This window comes from Leptosomus discolor, chromosome 1 (assembly GCF_034619465.1).
Source record: "Leptosomus discolor isolate bLepDis1 chromosome 1, bLepDis1.hap2, whole genome shotgun sequence".
Lineage (NCBI taxonomy): Eukaryota > Metazoa > Chordata > Aves > Leptosomiformes > Leptosomidae > Leptosomus > Leptosomus discolor.
In genome coordinates this window covers 23,352,561-23,369,389 of record NC_141391.1, presented here as the reverse complement: position 1 = coordinate 23,369,389, position 16,829 = coordinate 23,352,561, and the positions used below count along the sequence as shown (strand labels likewise).

General features: G+C 40.2%; 1 protein-coding gene across 1 annotated transcript; it reads right to left on the bottom strand.

The window, feature by feature from the left end:
- Positions 1-1,336: 1,336 nt before the first annotated feature.
- Positions 1,337-10,189, bottom strand: POMP (proteasome maturation protein). Its single transcript, XM_086476290.1, has 6 exons — positions 10,140-10,189; positions 8,553-8,650; positions 7,633-7,693; positions 5,324-5,425; positions 3,371-3,464; positions 1,337-1,861 (listed from the first exon to the last, which is right to left on the bottom strand). Exons 1-6 carry the CDS (start codon positions 10,140-10,142, stop codon positions 1,794-1,796), a joined length of 426 nt encoding a protein of 141 aa, XP_086332416.1. The 5' UTR covers positions 10,143-10,189; the 3' UTR covers positions 1,337-1,793.
- Between the last annotated feature and the right edge of the window lie 6,640 nt (positions 10,190-16,829).

Below are 16,829 nucleotides of genomic sequence, written 5' to 3'. Positions count from 1 at the left end.
AGCCAATTTGATATTTAATAAAGTACATCAGTTCACAGAAAGACCAGGGCAACTATGGAAAACAAAATAGTGAGTAGGTCTACACTTGCATATTCAATGTATTGGTCTTCTGTTTAACCTCACCAGGGCATGAAAGAGCTTTTATTTCATAGCACAAGCCTCTAATCTCTGCAACTCTCAAGTGAAAGACAATTTTAGAATCTTCACTTCTAAACTGAAACAAGTTTAAATATAAAACCAAATAAAACCTCCAGGAAAGTGTCTCACACTGCGTCATCTCAATATTTTTAATTTGCTGCAATATTCTGCAATAGATGCACATAAAAGCCCTGTAAAATGGGGAAGCCAGAGGCTTTCGCCCACATGGATAGGGAATTTGTGGCAGCTTTAAGCACATTGAAAAGCACAAGAGATGTCTGGGATTGTGACAAAGAGGTTTATAGCAATATTTCTGCTAAAATTATCTACAACAGAACACTACATGCACTTAGCAGTTTAACCAAGACATTAAAACCTGATGAATAAAGACAGTTCCTGCCTTAGAAATACTGTTTCAAGCTCCACACATATGACAAGAGATGTCATCTTTCGAACCACAGACTTTTTTTCCTAATAGCCACATATTAGCTGCCTTGCAGGATTTATATACGATACATGCACATGTACGACATCAGAAACTAGTTGTTAATATTTGAAGTTAAGTAAATAATAATGAATAATAAAATTAATTTAATCACACGCCCACACACACCCTTAATCACACACAAAACCTTTCAGTGGCCAGCTCTGTTAAAAGGTGTATTTAGGCATAGGTGTCTCATTGTCCCAATTAAGATATGATTTTGGTAAACTTACAAAAAATTATTTTTGTATTTGTCATCCAGTACTGCTGTATCTTCATGTTCTCACTGCAGCAGCTTTATGAGGTACCGTCGTAACCAGGCACTGCATTCCTTCTTAATCTCTGAAGACTAAAATACCTAGAATCTAGGAGCACTCTTTTGAACTGTGTTCCCAAACAGATTTTAAAACACCTCTTCAAGCTCCAAGCTGAAATTGCTTCTACTTTCAGAAACCAGAGTATCCTCTCAGGGACACAGATGAAAAAATCCAGACCTTTAGCTCCCTTCTTACAGCAATACTTCCAATTCTACACAAAAGCGTAATGGCTCACTCGTGAGCAACTGTCACAAGGGGGGAATAAAATGTATGTAGCAGGATACCACTGGCAGCATGGATGTTAAGGATCTTTAAAGGTATTGCAAGAAAAAGGAACAACGCTGTTTGTGTTGTGAGAGATTCTTGATTTATGATTAAATATATTTTGGAACGCAACAGCATTTATAGCAAACTTTTATTCAATAGTTTAAAAAGTGTATGGAAAACTTCCATGAACAAAGAGTTACTCAATGGAAAATACCTTCTTTCCCCCCTTAAAAAGTTCTTCTGCAAGAACATCCATTAAATGCATTTTCCTACAGTAACTACTTTTAAAATGCAGGGGTATTTTGGGATTTCTTGTATACATATATAGCATTTCCATAGTTAAGAAGCTATTGTCCTGAGCAGTGTACGAAGAGACATTATTTAAACTACCTAGTTACAGGACATTTATATAATTGACAACAAGCACAGAACAATTTATAGACTTTAAACATTTAATGTGCCTTTTCATCAAGGAAGGCAAATGATAACTGTAGGACTGCTTAACACTGTGAGTGTCAATTTAGTATCATGTATTCAGATCTGCAGTATAAAGACACGCACAAAACATTTTTGTGGAGTACATTTTGTTACAATAAACCAAGCTTGTATTCCATCATCATGTGTGGTTCTCCCATAACCTCACTCTGTGAAGGATCTGGAAAAAAAGAAGTCAACAGCATGAGGCTTTTACCAAGCTACAAAGACCAGCAATAACTATGAACGTGACCACTTTTTTTTTTTCCACTCTAATGCTTAGTGCAACAGTTACCTGATTGACTTTTGACAGTGTTGCATGATGCAGGTCTGTAACTCATAAGCCTCTATCCAAAGCAATGATTAGGTAACAGATACATCTATGGTGGAACAGTGTTTCATAAGGACACCCCGCCCAACACCTGCTTCAAGTAAAACCAACCAGTTCTACACAAGCACAGTCTCTTACAGCTTGAATCTCAAGGCTGACAGTTTTGTGTTTAACAAAACTCAAGTCTGACTGCAGCGTTTCCTCATAGGTGCTCCACATCTCTTTCCAGTGCAACTTCTCTGCACTCCTCCCTTCTGTTAGTTGGGACACACTCGTTCTTTCTCTTCTCCACCTATCCACCTAGTTCCACAGAAATTCTATGCCCCTAAATATCTCTGAGATTTCCTCCATTCTGTAAAGTATAGTTGACATTAGCCACTGTACTCAAAGGTTATCAAGGAATGTGCAAGGACCAGAGGCACCAATACTGACAGTATGAACTTCATTTCCATACAAAAAATAAAAATTAAAAAAAAAATCAAGGCCAGAAAAAAGGCTGTGACTGCACTTTGGAAAACACACACCTTTCTTTATGGGTGTATCGGAGTGTTTTCCTTCTGTAACAGCTTGTTGTGAGCCATCATAAATAACCAAATAAATTATGTTTGACATTGCTCTATCCCCTGAATCACAATAGCCTAAGATTTCTCCCCTTGCTCCTCATAAATCCATCCCAGAAAACAATCCCAGAATTACCTCATGCCTCTAGATTCCCGCTTACCCCTCCATTATTTCCAGTTTCCTGTCTCCCTTGCTCTTCCCATTCTCCAAACCCACCTCAAAATACCCTCTGCTTCTTTCCACATGCTTAACTAGAAGCTTAGCTAGAAAGAAGTGTTGTTTGGTTTGGTTTTTTTTTTCAAATTATTTTTCCAGGTTTATTCTATTCCACACAAACCAACTATCAGTCAGTCACCACACAACTGCAAACTGTTGAGTTAATTTGAGGGAGCCTTCTCACTGCCACATCTCTGGTTCATTAGTTCAGTATCTTTTCTCTAGCCTTTCCTTCTTTCTAATTATAGAACTTTATAAAAACACATATCTTTGTAAGCTCCACCTGCCAAAATCTGCACAATTTGTTCAAAAGTTTCTGGGGAAACTGTACAATCTTCTATGCCGTTAGAAACCCAGCCTACAAGCAAATACTGGCTTACTCAATATTTCAGAGTGATTTCCACACAACTAGCAGCTGAACTGCCTTTATTTCTCCTTCCCCCAGTGCTTCTTTACCTTTAAGAATTCATTTTTTTTTTTGTATTTTGTGCATTTCTCTTACTCTGTAGAGGCAAAGAACTTCACAGTTCCCAAATTTTACCTTTAAATGTTTCCATAACATCCAAAACAGAATGTATTTACCATTAAGGATATCCTCAAAACTGATGCATTCATCATTTCCCCTCAGAGTATCCAGTGCTATGTTTGAGCTGTGAAGAAATGGGAAACGCTGGACCTGTAAAAATACAACAAGAGTTCAATTTTCTGTAAGCCTGAAACTGAGGGGGTTTATATTTGGATTTCTCATTCTGAAGCAACTGAGGAAAGCAACAGGCAAAGTCACTTCTTCCTTCAAAAATGATAAAATAAGAGAACTACTGGCACACATAGAGAGCAAAACCTACCCAATATCACCATCTTCTATTGTTTATCTCTGTCTTGAAAAGAACGGCCTTTCACTAGATTCATAGCTTTCACTACAGTGTAGCTACTACAGCAAATAGTGTAGTTTAAAAAAGAAGGAAGGTTTTTTTTTCTCCTTTGCTGAAACGTAAAGCTGGGGAGGCTCACTGCAACAAACACAGCTACACCCTGAGACAAGTATCAAGCGATGGACATACACTGCAGTGTTTGGAAACCACATTCTGAGTTTCCTACATCTCTGACATAAGTCAGGACTATAAACGAAATAGCTATACTGATTTTCACAGCTAAACATAATCTCCCTTGCAATTAATTTAAATCATAATTATTTCTCTGATCCCCACCAATTCTTAAGCTTCACTCACAGTTACTTTCAACACTCTTCTGTACCCTTCACCCACAGTATTACAGAAGAATTTCAAGAGGTACATGCAGCATTCAGATCCTAAATATCTTGAGAACAGCATATCCGTACTTTCAATTGCATTCACTACTAACAGTGATGCTTCAGTTATAGCATGAACGTATTTTACAACCATAAAATTATGACATAGCTATCTCTTTAGACCCAAAATATGTCAAAGAATTGCTACTGGTACAATTGTCAGAAGTTCAAATACAGTAAATATTTTAGTAAAGCAAAATGAAACCACAAGAGAACTTACATATCTAACATGAAGCTGAGAGTAAAAGAAATTCCATCACCGTTATTTCCCCCACTCACCCCTCAGGAACACCTGTGGAGACACACTAACAGGATATCCTCACCTGCCCCATATTCTGCTATGTGCTAAACTAAGTTAGGAAAACGATTTTTCCCTCAAGACAGCACAGCTGTGATCATACCCAGCTGAGTTTCATACATCCTGCCCAACTTTCACATCTTCAGGACCAGTAATTTCTGCAGCTCACTGTGGTTCAGTAGCACCTAATCACTGGAAGGGAGTATAAAATTGCTCCAACTCCCTTGTAAAAACAACTCTTAAGAGCTTGACAACCTTCAACAAGCCAAAAAGAGTTTACTAGGACCAACGAGCTTTCTATGTGTCCTAAGGGACAAAGTCAGCCTCCTTCCAGTTACTGTCCATCCTAGGAGATAAGAAGGAAAAGGATACAGACTCAGCTTCCTAATTAAGCGTTAAAACCTTTGAACTTAAGTCCCTGTAGACCTCCCCAATCTTACAAGAAAGGCTGCAGAACAGTCACAAGCACATACCAAATTCTCTGCTTCAGGTTTCACGTTACCTCTGCCTCCGCTCCCAAATCACTATCTGCTGCAGACCCCTAAGTCTCTTTGCCCTACAGATGCAGATTCCTTCCTATGAAGATCTTATGTTCTACAGAGGAGAGCATTCATTTTAGGAACTAATACTCAATTCCTCCTGCTTTTCTCTGAAGGCTTACAGGACGCTAGCCCACAGAAAAGCCAGAGCAGTGGCCACTTCACCAAGCAACCAGTTAAAGAACAGCAGAGGAAAGGCTTTAGCATATTGACTGTTCTGGAAGCTATTAATTGTAATGTTTGGTTGGTTGGTTTTAATAAAATCAGTTCAGTGAAAGAATTTTTTGGAAACATAAGGTTTTCAACAAAGATGTCTCCCTGAAAGCACGTTCCGCAATAAACATTTTTTCAAGTGGTTTAAGTTATAGCAGTTGGATAAAAACACCTACCTGTTTCACTGCTCTGAATTCCATCTGCAGCTTCAAAGGTGCGTGGATTCCTTGAATGTTTCTCAGCGTGGCAAAGTTTGTTTTATCTTGATTTAGCTGGAACTATCACAAACAACATTGATTTTTATTTTAGAAAAAGTTATTTTCAAGTACAGCCATAGAAGAGATTTGTGACACCATACTTAATGAACATGCTTATTAAATTTATACATAAAAATTCAGTGATTCCATTGTATGTGTCTCAAATGTACCCAAAAGACAGTGATGCAGTAATATTGGTTTTATGAAACTGAAATTGCTTTTTTCTGGATTTTATTCCAAATCAATAGTAGCAATTTTATTTTATTATTTTTGACAATCAGGACATGTAACACCACCAAGTGGTGTAGCTTTGCACTACTTTATGTTACTACAATATTGTCAAGAATTGGAAGCTAAGTCTGGTTTAAAGTAAGAACACAAGCTTGAAAGCCACAATTGATGTTATTGTTACCGATCAAAGACTACTTGAAAACATTTTAAATGCTTCTTTTCTGATCAAGTAGAAAGATAGAGCTACATATATACTCCATTTGACTCTGAAAAGCAAAAGAAAGCTCCGTATTTTACCAACTACTATAAAACTGAGCAGTAAGATAGAGAAAATCTATTTAGTAGAGGATTCTTTTAATGAAAAAGCTGACTCACGAATGCTGAAGTACACAAAAGTAACTTGTGCTCAATGTTAAACTTAAGCTTGAGTAATCCAGTCTCAAATCTGGTTTTTACAGTAGCAACTATATGCCTTCAATGTTGACACAATACAGTATTGTAAAGTAAAACAAAAAAATCTCTTATTTTAAAACCTGTACTCATTATTGTGACAAAAGCCCACTAGTACGAGAATATTATCCCACTGACACAAAGGGATCTCAAAAAAACAACAGGAAACCACAAGTCAAAGACATAACATGCATTTCCTTCATCATAACAACCTATATTGAATGCTCTGCAAAAGTTTGCAGAAAATACAATTTATATGCCTCAATCCAATCTTCCAATTCTGGTCAAATTATTTCTCCATTTCTTTTATTTTATAAAGGCAGAGGTCCTCATCTGGGTAGCAGAAAGATTTGGTTTCTACTAGTGGTACCCAAATAATCTACCATTTAAGGCTGTAAAAAAATCCCATAACTATCTGAGGCTAAGATAAGTCTTCTCCCATTCAAATGTACATAAAAGCAATTCTTAAATAAATCAGCCATAAACTTACAAAAAACCTAACCAAACAATATGTGGAAAAAACAATGTAAAAGCTTCACATACTTCCTAGGGGATCACATTGTCTGTTTTAATTATTTCTGTGCATTTTTTTTTCTCTCTAGCATGTAATCTTTTAATTACGCAGGTTTTATACAGTAAGAACAGAGATAAAAACTAAGGTATAGCACTCAGTTGTAAAAAGAAAAAAAAAAACAAATGACAAATAGCTCTGAAACATTTATAGTATTTATAAAAATAAGCTCATGATGTTGGCATCACATTGACATCATCCTTTCAACTCAAGGCAACACCAGCACCGGTTAGAATTAGAATATATTTGACATTACATTCAGACCGCGTCACGATGATTAGCTTAGCCTTTTGGAACACTCTATCCACATACTGCCGTTGCTTCAGGACGTTTTATTACACCAAATCTTCTGTGCTGACAAGACAGGCACCAGAGACGAGATTCAGCTCAACCACCTATTTAGCCAAGGCTGTCAGTCTGGTCTCCCTTTACCTTCAGCCTATGGTCCACAGACCACTCTTACCTGGCCTGCGGGCGATGACTCAGACGGACAAGACTGAATACACTTATGACAAACCATATGTGTAAAATTTCTCGATGGGATCAAATAATGTAACGAAAAGGACTTATGGGTTCATAGACTGAAAGTCTGAAAATGTAGATATATGGTAAACTTACAGACAAAACAGTTCACTGCCTTCAGAGGTGACCAGTGTGCCCCCCACGCAACTACAGAGGCTGCATACAAAACTAGCTTAACTTTTAGATGACCAAACCTAAGTAAATCCCTACTTGGAAACCCATTTACATATTCGAGGAGGAGAGAGCACACGTGGGAGGCTAACATTAAACACATTTGCCAACAACATTATTTGTATAACTAAAACGTCACTATTGTTGAACATCTTTATTCTGTTAAAGGCAAGACCCTGCTCATTACTTGTTACAGCGCAAAGCAGTCCCAGTAACCACATCGTTAATTTAAACTTCCTAATTAGTCAGGAGTGAAGACAGCTACATCTGATGTTATACTTACATTTTTTTCTGACAACTCCAGTGGGTGGCTGGGCAACAATTCATTTTTCACACTTGTAAAGCTAGAAATACAAGTAAAAACATTGAACTTCAAATTAACCAGCATATAACCTTTTAAGTTCCATTCCAAAACTACTCTCAGATACAAACATCAGCCCATAGAGACACACCATTAGGACAGTTTGAACCACCAAAAAAAACCACCTTAATACACAGAGCAAATAAGACCTCTAACTACAGCACTACCAGAAGAAAAAAAAAAAAAATCTCCATTTCAGGCATCCTTTTATGTTTGACAACACAGAACAACAGCTTTTCTTCCTTGATCCCCTTCAGGAATAGAGAAAAATATTAATAAATGAAAACATCATATATTTAATTATGTCCAAGCTACATGGTATCTGATTTTAGAAGTCTCCAAACTTTTGCAACTGAATATTGTACGCACCTTCCCTGCTACTCACAGCTGTATTACCCACATTTTAAACTCCATGTGCTTATTTTAGATTCATTTCCAAGACACATAGTTTTGCACTCACGTAAAATGGCCAAACCCAAAAATATTATTTTTACGTTTTGTACCAAAGCTGAAATTACTGTTTCCCACAATGGTATGGCACACTCACATACGTGCATATTAAAACGAGCATATATATTTCATAATTACTAACACTTTGCCATCTCTTTTCTAAAGAGCAGTACTACACAGGCAAAAGTCAATTAATGTTATCTGCTCCTTGAACTGATGTTTCACAGAAAATTCACACTTGAAAGAATCTGATAAATTTGCACTTTAGGCCATAGCTTTTGTGTTCCAAGAACCTTTTTAAAAAAACACTTAACCCATACTGTCTTCCTATGTCTGAAGTTCAATTTCAATATTGGCTATGGCACAATTCAACAAGAAAAAGTAACGCGTACCCTCTGCGCAGAAGATCATGACCTTCAAATGGTCCTGAAGCTGAAAATTCAGTAATTGGGATACTATCCTTCAACAGAGAAGCAGCACCTCTGGAATTCTGGAATAAAAAAGGGAGGATTACTTTAACAGAACCAGACCCCTCTCCTATGGGCCACCAGGCCAGACAAATGAAAAAGTGCTCCAAGACTCCTTAAACAACTCGTATACAAGCTCTAAACTTCAGAGTCTCTTTCTAAAACCCAACACCCAAACACAAAACCCCACAGAATTAGAATCTTCTAGAGTGTGGTAACAGTTAAAGGTATCGGTAACACTTTTTTTTTGATCTGCTGAAACACTTAAACTTGCAATTACACCTTGTTCATTCCCACCCTGAGCTGCAGGGATGGAAAGGAAGGTGGCAGGCCACGCTCAGCTGAGCATGTCTGAGCATAGAACTTGCCTGGACATTCCTTCATTTACTTCAATACAGATACAATCAAGTAAGATCAAATTGATTTCATCCACGATTTAAGGCTGCCATAAAGAGGACAAGGTGTACTCAAGTTGTCTAGCGTGCCAGTCAACTGCAAGAGCAAAGAGAAAACAGTAACTTGTAGCAGAAGACCAGAAAAACACACCTCTGCGAGCTTATTAAGAAAGCCATCTTAACCCAGCCCACAAATTTCATTTCATTTCAAAACCTGACTGATTTTATTGAAATGACTTTAGGATTGTCCACACAAATTGCTCCACCAATAGGTCAACGTATACTAAGTTCTGGAAGGTGACAGCAATGATCCCTGGAAAGCGCCAGTGATGAGCTGCTCAGTGCAGGAGTTTCCTCCAGCAGCACTGTCAGAGCCAAGAGAAAATGCATGCTTAGAGCTAAGGTCTTTTGTATCAACGTGTAACTGCCAAGAACCTAACAGCTATTAGAAAACCCTACGACACCTGTTATTACATAGATGTAACACACTCAACACTGCCCAGGCCATTCTGAGATCGCTGTAAGCGAAAGCATTACAGCCATACATGACCTGGAAGACGCGACAAGAGGGAAGATCAAACTGAAAGCTAAACGTAAAAAGAAAGAAAACCATTAAATACTCCCAAAACCCAACGCGCTCAAGTCCCACCAACGCCCGGTCCGTCTTAGGCGGCCACACCACCACCACCCACCACAGCGGCCGGGGGCACGGCCTCCCTCCGCGCCGGCCGCGGCGCACGGAGCCCCTGGCCCGGGGGGGTTGGGATCACCGGGGCTCTCGGTCTCCCCGTCCCACCCCAGCCTCAGGAGAAGGGCTTTAACCGCCTTTCCGGCCCCCAGCGCCCATTAACGGAGACCGGCCGGCGCAAGGAGTGGGGCGGGGGACGCCTCTCCCCCGCTGAGGGCCCCCGACCTGGCAGCGCCCGCCATGGCTGCGTCGGACCCCCGTGACTCAGCACGGCGCCAGCGCCCCCCGCCCGGCGGCCGCCACCCCCGGGCCGGACGAAGCGGGTAGACAGGCACAGGCGCGCCGGTGAGCGCGGTCCGGTCCGCCCCGCTGCAGCACGAGGACGACCGACGACCCCCCCAGCCGGCGGCGCCGCCGCCCCGCACTCACCATCTTGGCCCCACACGCACGGCCACTTCCGCCTCCTCCGCCTCCTCACTTCCGCCCCGCCCCCGCGGCGCGCTGCGTCAGACGCAGGGAGGGAACGGCGGCCCTTTCCCTCTCCCCGCGACGTGCCGATGGCGCGGGGAGGGGCGGGGCCTCAGAGTGGGCGGGGCCGCGGCTGCCCTGAGGGGGCGGTGGTTAATGGCGGGGGCCTGAGGCTGCCCTGGGTGGTGCGAGGGGTGAGGGCTCGCTCTGCGGCCCTGTGCCCTCCGCGGGCACGGCTCGGCGCTTCCAGCGCTGTTGCTCGTGGACTGACGGCGCTCTTTCCACGTGCCGACAAAAGCCCGGCTGGTTTGGGCTTCCAGGGGCTGGAGTTGACCGATGGCTCCCCACAATAGGCCGGGGCGGCCGTGTGGTGGTGTTGAGTGGGGGGTGCTTTTCTTGGTCAAACCCATCCTTTCCCGGTGGGCCGCAGGCAGCCGAAGCAAAGAGCTTGGGTGAGCCCACTGGTGTGGCCGCGCTGGCGGGCTGAGGTAGCGAGATGAGGCAGCAGTGCTTCCTGAGGTAAACACGGCCTCGAGAGCTGGGCCAGCCGCGGGTCCTCCCCAGAGAGCACAGGGCGAACAAGAGGTGTCGGGGTGCACTGCTCTACCATGGCCTGCACACAGCCCTTGGGGCCCTGATCTTCTGTCAGTGACCAACAGGGACGGACCTGCAGCAAGTTAATCTTTGGAAATCAATTTTTAGAACAATGGGTAAATGCCGAGTTAGTAGGCACATATTAATAGCAACAATAACAGTATGGTAACAGGATTAATATTAGTTTGCACTTAAAGAACTTTGAAAGACATTCTAACAATCATGAGAAAGTTTTCCACAAATTTCACTGCATAGCTGCAGGTATACATCTGGCGTACCTATTTTACATTTCTTCTGAGACCTGTAGCTCACTCAACCCTTTCAGATTTTGCCCCAAATTGCCCTGGTCCTACAAATGTTGTGGATGACAACAAATTTTGCATAAAAAATGATATTTAAGTAGGATTTTAATATAAGTTTTAATGGCACATTCAGTTTTGGAAAAAATTACTGAAAAATCCAAACACTTTATGTTTCCTCTTTCATGTTTTCTGTTTTCCTATTTCTTGCGTGAAATCAGTTCACCACTTTAAAAAAAACCTTTCTCGAAAAAGTTCTAGCCCTTTGTATTCAGCTCTTAGGCTTAAAGCAAAGACTTCAAAAGAATGAGAATGGGGGACAGGGTGTTTTAAATAATTTTTAGGAAAACGGGTACCACAAAGGTTTCTCTGATCTTAATTATAATGGGTACTCGGATATTGTGGTGCTGGATTCATTATTATAGAATAGATGTGAATACAAAAAACAAATCAAGTTCCTGTTTAACTGCAGCTTACAGAAAAAGCTAGGTTTGTCACTAAATGTATTTATTTATTGACTGAGTTTGTTGATCCAGGATATGACTGTAGAGATGAAACATCTAACTTTCAAAGTCATTCTTTCAGGTCACAGACAGGATGCAATCGCTCCATGTACATTTTTGACATCACTGCAATCCACAGTCTAGGCTGAACAACATAAAAGAACATACATTGCAAGAAAGATCTGCTTTTCCTTTAAAGGCTTTCACGCTAGGGAAAACTTCCAGACATAACACAAATCACACACATATTTTCTCATCAAATTACCAAGTATTTTAGATTGCAGCAAGGCTTGATTTCTTTCACAACCATCTTTGATTTAATGCTCTTACAGTGAGCATCTCGATGGTGGATGATTGGAGTAGTATCTCATTGCTGTCTGTGGCCCTGCTGCAAGTTAATGGGAGTTACACGGGCAGCTGTCAAGCTGACCAAACCTTTGATCAGAAATGAGAGCATGTGGTGAGTGATGAGGGCTTCGACTGCTCAGAAGCAGTAGGTATGGCTGCCCTCTGTGTTGCAGGTGATTTCGGGGCTGCCCCTGGCACTGGGCTCACCAGCGTGCAGACAGGAGCCCACAGGCACTGCGCCAGGCGCAGCAGGGCCCCGTGTGCTGAAGCCTGTCTGCTGGGGAGTGTTCCCGGCATGCAGGTCTGGTTAGTCTGTCCGGGGACATCTTCCTGGGCAATGGTAAGAGGGTGGGAAGTGAGATGCAGTGACTGTGGTTGCTAAAGAGGCCATTCTTGTATGTGAACACTCTTAAAAGAGCACATGGGTATACTCTTTAGAGTATGTAGACACTCTAAAATTAGTGTGAAAATAACTACCACTCCTCCAAAATGATTACTTTTGTAAAGTTAGGATGATGAGTTTCACATGTCGCTTTTAAAGATAACCTGCAAATTATTATTTTTTTAAGAATGATTTTTTCGTCATTTTGTGTAGAGAAGGTCTGAAATGTATGAATGTTTTAAATATTTTCTGGATATTTTTTACCTCGGCATTTTTGGAATGTCAAATCTGGTCTTTTTGGTTTAGCTGGGGCACTTCACTGAGGTTTCAAGTGAGCTTTAGACCATGGATTCTTTTATGTTTCAGAAATGAGGGAAGTGTTTACTCTTTTAAAAAAAAAATGCATACTGTTTCAAATGCTCTTTTAGCAGTTAAATTGGTATTAACAGACATAAAACCTCATTAAACAAAATTTTAGACAGCCTGACTTAAAGCAAATTCCTGTCTCGATTACTTGGCTTTTTCTTGCCCGGATCCCAGCATGGCATCGTTTCATGGGAGGTCTGTACATTTCCCACCGAAGCCTCGGGGAGAGGCTTGGCCAGTGGGCTCAAAACTTGTCATGACAGAAGCCCAACATGGCTGGCAGGGCAAAGGCTGCCACACACCAGCCTCCTCTGCCCATGGAGGAGAAGATCCTCAGAAGATCTCTTCTGGGAACTCTACTGCTATGTTAAAGCAGTTTTTGAGCTAATGTATCCTACCTTTCCACTAAACTAAATGGTACTTTTTACCTGTCCCATTCCCAAAGATTTTTGTGTATAGAGGGATGGAAGGTAGAAATACCCATTGATTTACACCATCAGTCCTACTTAATAATAGCAAAAGGAGTATATTGTCCAAGGAAACTTGCCTTTGTATCCATGGTTTTTAATATTGATGCAGCTTTGTTGCTTTTCAAAATATAATTCCTTTGACGTATCAGTGGGCAATCTGTTCTGAGTACGTGAAGCTCTATCAGAAGAAAACCTTTATCCTGTGGGGCTGGGAAACTCTTTCACTGGTTTCTGTCAACAGCCAGTTATAACCTGTTAAAGTGAAAGTACTTTTTATTTGTTTTTAATCAAATCAAATAAACACATTTTCTTTGATCTTTAAGAAGTCCTTTCTTGTTAACTTGCTTTATACTTTTATGTTTTGGCATTCATTGTAAATCTAATTATTTAAAAAGTTATTTTGTTTTAAATTATTAAACCTTTTCTGAATTTAAGATAAACAGGGGCATGTTTTGTTAAAGATTAAAAATAAATTTCACACAAAACTGCAAAATGTAGCAAAGATAATAATGTGTAGGCGTCAGAGTGTTCCAAAACAAGACTCTCTAGGGGCTCTTCTGAACACACGGCTACGTTAAAACCATGTTCTGAAAAGGCTCAGGAAACCCCTGACTCTAACCCACCCTTTCCTGAAGCTGGTGAAAGTATTTAGAAAAAAGTTTCTGTTGCAGGGAGAGAAAAAAAAAAAAAAAAAAAAAAAAAAAGAATCCCACGTATTGCTGAAGCAGATGATTTTTTCCTGTTTGTTTACCAGCAAGCTCTACAGCCTCCAGGATTTTCTTGAGTCAAAACTTGCCCATCCTCATTGTTCAAATGCAGCAAGCAGTCCAATAGGTAGCTGAAAAAATTACGTTGTTGCCTCTCCATGAAATGTAAACTTTTTTAACGTGCTGTAGCATCTAGTGCGGAAATGATGCCAACACTCTCTCTTTCCACTATTTGATTTATAAGTCGTTAGTTAATTTAAGTGAAAAGACAGTGTAGCTGTAGAAGCACCTTCAGTTCGTATTTTGGTAGGTCGAACAAAGGATGGCAGTTGGTTTTTAATCCAAGTTGCGTACTTGGATTAAAAAGAGGCCCTTGTTGTCTTGAAGCGATGACTTATTTTGTGGCTTGTCAGTGCTTTTGGAAGTCTGGGACTTCTTTATTTGTAGTAACCCGTTGTTCGGACTCTGAGAAACCCGGCTTCTCTTCTCTGTGCTCCTTTTGCGGACTCAGAGAAGCAGGAGGCTGTAACGGGGAGAGCCGGTCACTAGGGGATGCTCAGTAACCAAACACCCTGAACCTCCTTCCTCCTCAGCACTTGCCGGCTGCCTCTGTTCAGTCTAGCTAGGGAGTTCGATGCTTGTGGCTTATTTTGAGTACTTCACTCTCAATGCTGTGAGAATTATGAAAAAAACGAGGTGGAAAGATAAAAAGCAATGTATGTGCAACAGCTGAAGCTACATGGGCAGTACCTGGGGGAATGCTGGTAGGCGTGTTTCCCTGTTAATGGCTGAATTACTACTTTCAGTAAGCTCTATTACCTCCTTGCGACAGTATTAAACTAATCCTTCAGCCTGAGTCCAACGTTTAACCTAGCCAGTATTCACGTAGTCAGGACCTCGCTGCTCCATACACTTGGTTTTTGGCGCTGAACCAGAGTCTCTTGTGAGAATTCACAGAAAAACATTTTTGTCTTCCCCCTTAGCCTGGAGTGAGTTGCCTCCCAGAAGCATAACCACCCTGCACATACATATATGTGAGACTAAGAGCACGTTTCCTGTGAGAGTGTCTTCCTAAGGGAAACCTTGAAAATAATTAGTAGTAGTCACAGCTGAAAGAATTGGATGGAACATTACTTCCCATTCCTGAAAAAAAAATTACCCAAGTTTGCCAAAATGCCTAGTAGCAAAAGGGGAGTCTGATACTGCTCTGACTCATAACCATATCCATTAAGCAGCAAGATAATCAGAGGTCACCTTAATTTCCTCTTACAGCTGAAGACAATAAATGAGCCCGTAATCACCAAAGTGAAAAGTTGGCATTTCGCACAGAAAACAGACATTTTCAGCAAACATTAAGCATCACTAAAAACAATGTTTCTTTTCCCTATAAGAAACTCTCAACAGAACATTTTCTCCATGTGCTGTTTCTGTCATTTTAAAACCAAAAAGCGTGACAAAGTTTTTAATCCAACCACAATGTGCTGTTTAAGAATGCTGTCACCAGTCACATGGATGGCATGGCGGTGGCTGGCTTAGAAATAGTTAAGTCTCAAATCTTCAAAGGCAATTATGCGTTGAACTCCTCAGGATGTGAGCCCGCGTGCCTAGGTTTAGCCAACAAAATCAGAAGTGGGTCTAGAATTTTGGCCAAGCTTAGGCTTAGGTTTGAAGCTGATGACTCATTTCTGATAGAAAAGTGCCGTTTGCTCACATGTAGGTAAACAGAAGTCGTAGCTTACAGTAAGCGGCTTGTACGCGAACCCTGGCACTTGTAGAGAGCTCGCTTGAATTTCACAGGGTTCCACATGGGTGTCATGGGGTGGACTTCACCAAGTTCAAGGCTTCAGCAGAACAGCAACGTTGTGTTTGTACAGAAGAATTATTACAGCGTTTGTTCAGGAAAAGCTTTTATGAAAATCAACACTATTATACTGAAAATGGTGTGGCAGTTAATTAATTGTTTCTGTGGAGAAAAGAATGTATTACAAATTATATTTTTGTTCATTTTTCTGGAAACTATGATTATATCTTTTCCATGGATGATTTTATTCATATTTCCTTACTGCAGGTTTTCCACTTCTTTTGCTTTTTATATTGCATCTCTTAATCCTGAGTCTCTATAGCTACTTGTTTTCTGATATGAATTACTTTTTTATTATATGTTTCATACTAACAGCTTAAATCATGTTCCTATGCTCAAGTTTATTGTTGAAAGATGCTGAGAGTGTGTTGCTGGAACTTTTTTTTACAATGACGTTTCCTATTCAGTTTATATAGAATCATTAGGAAATGCTTGTGACAGAAACTGCCAATGGATTGAGAGTGGCAGCTCTATACTTACTAAGTAAAGAATATTGCAATAGCCAGTATAAGGTTATTTGCACAAAGTTATTGAAGCACATATCATTGCAGTGTTGTAGAGGTTTTTTTATTTAACATATTGAACTAAAACTAGAGAGAAAGGAAACATATTAAGATAATACCATCAGGCAAATTTGGTTTTAGTTTCAGAAGAAATTGGGAAGTTCATTTTTGCAAAGGGGCGTCATGAATTGGATTCAGAGTGACCTTCCAGGTGAAAAGAAAAATGGAACGAAAAAGAGAAAGAGAAAGAGAAAGAGAAAGAGAAAGAGAAAGAGAAAGAGAAAGAGAAAGAGAAAGAAAAAGAAGAAAAAGAAAAAGAAAAAGAGGAAGAAGAAGAAAAAGAAGAAAAAGGAAAAAAAAGAAAAAGAAGAAAAAAAAAAGAAAAAAGAAGAAAAAGAAAAAGAAGAAAAAGAAAAAGAAAAAGGAGAAAAGGAAAGAAAAGAAAAAGAAAATGAAAAAGAAAATGAAAAGAAAAAGAAAAAGAAAAGAAAAGAAAAAAGAAAAGAAAAGAAAAGAAAAGAAAAGAAAAGAAAAGAAAAGAAAAGAAAAGAAAAGAAAAGAAAAGAAAAGAAAAGAAAAGAAAAGAAAAGAAAAGAAAAGAAAAGAAAAGAAAAGAAA

Coding starts and splice junctions, on each gene's coding strand:
- POMP (XM_086476290.1), bottom strand. Junction 5,426..7,632: donor TGGAGTTGTCAGAAAAAAAT/GTAAGTATAACA, acceptor TGTTTGTGATAG/TTCCAGCTAAATCAAGATAA. Junction 3,465..5,323: donor AATTCAGAGCAGTGAAACAG/GTAGGTGTTTTT, acceptor GTATTTTTACAG/GTCCAGCGTTTCCCATTTCT.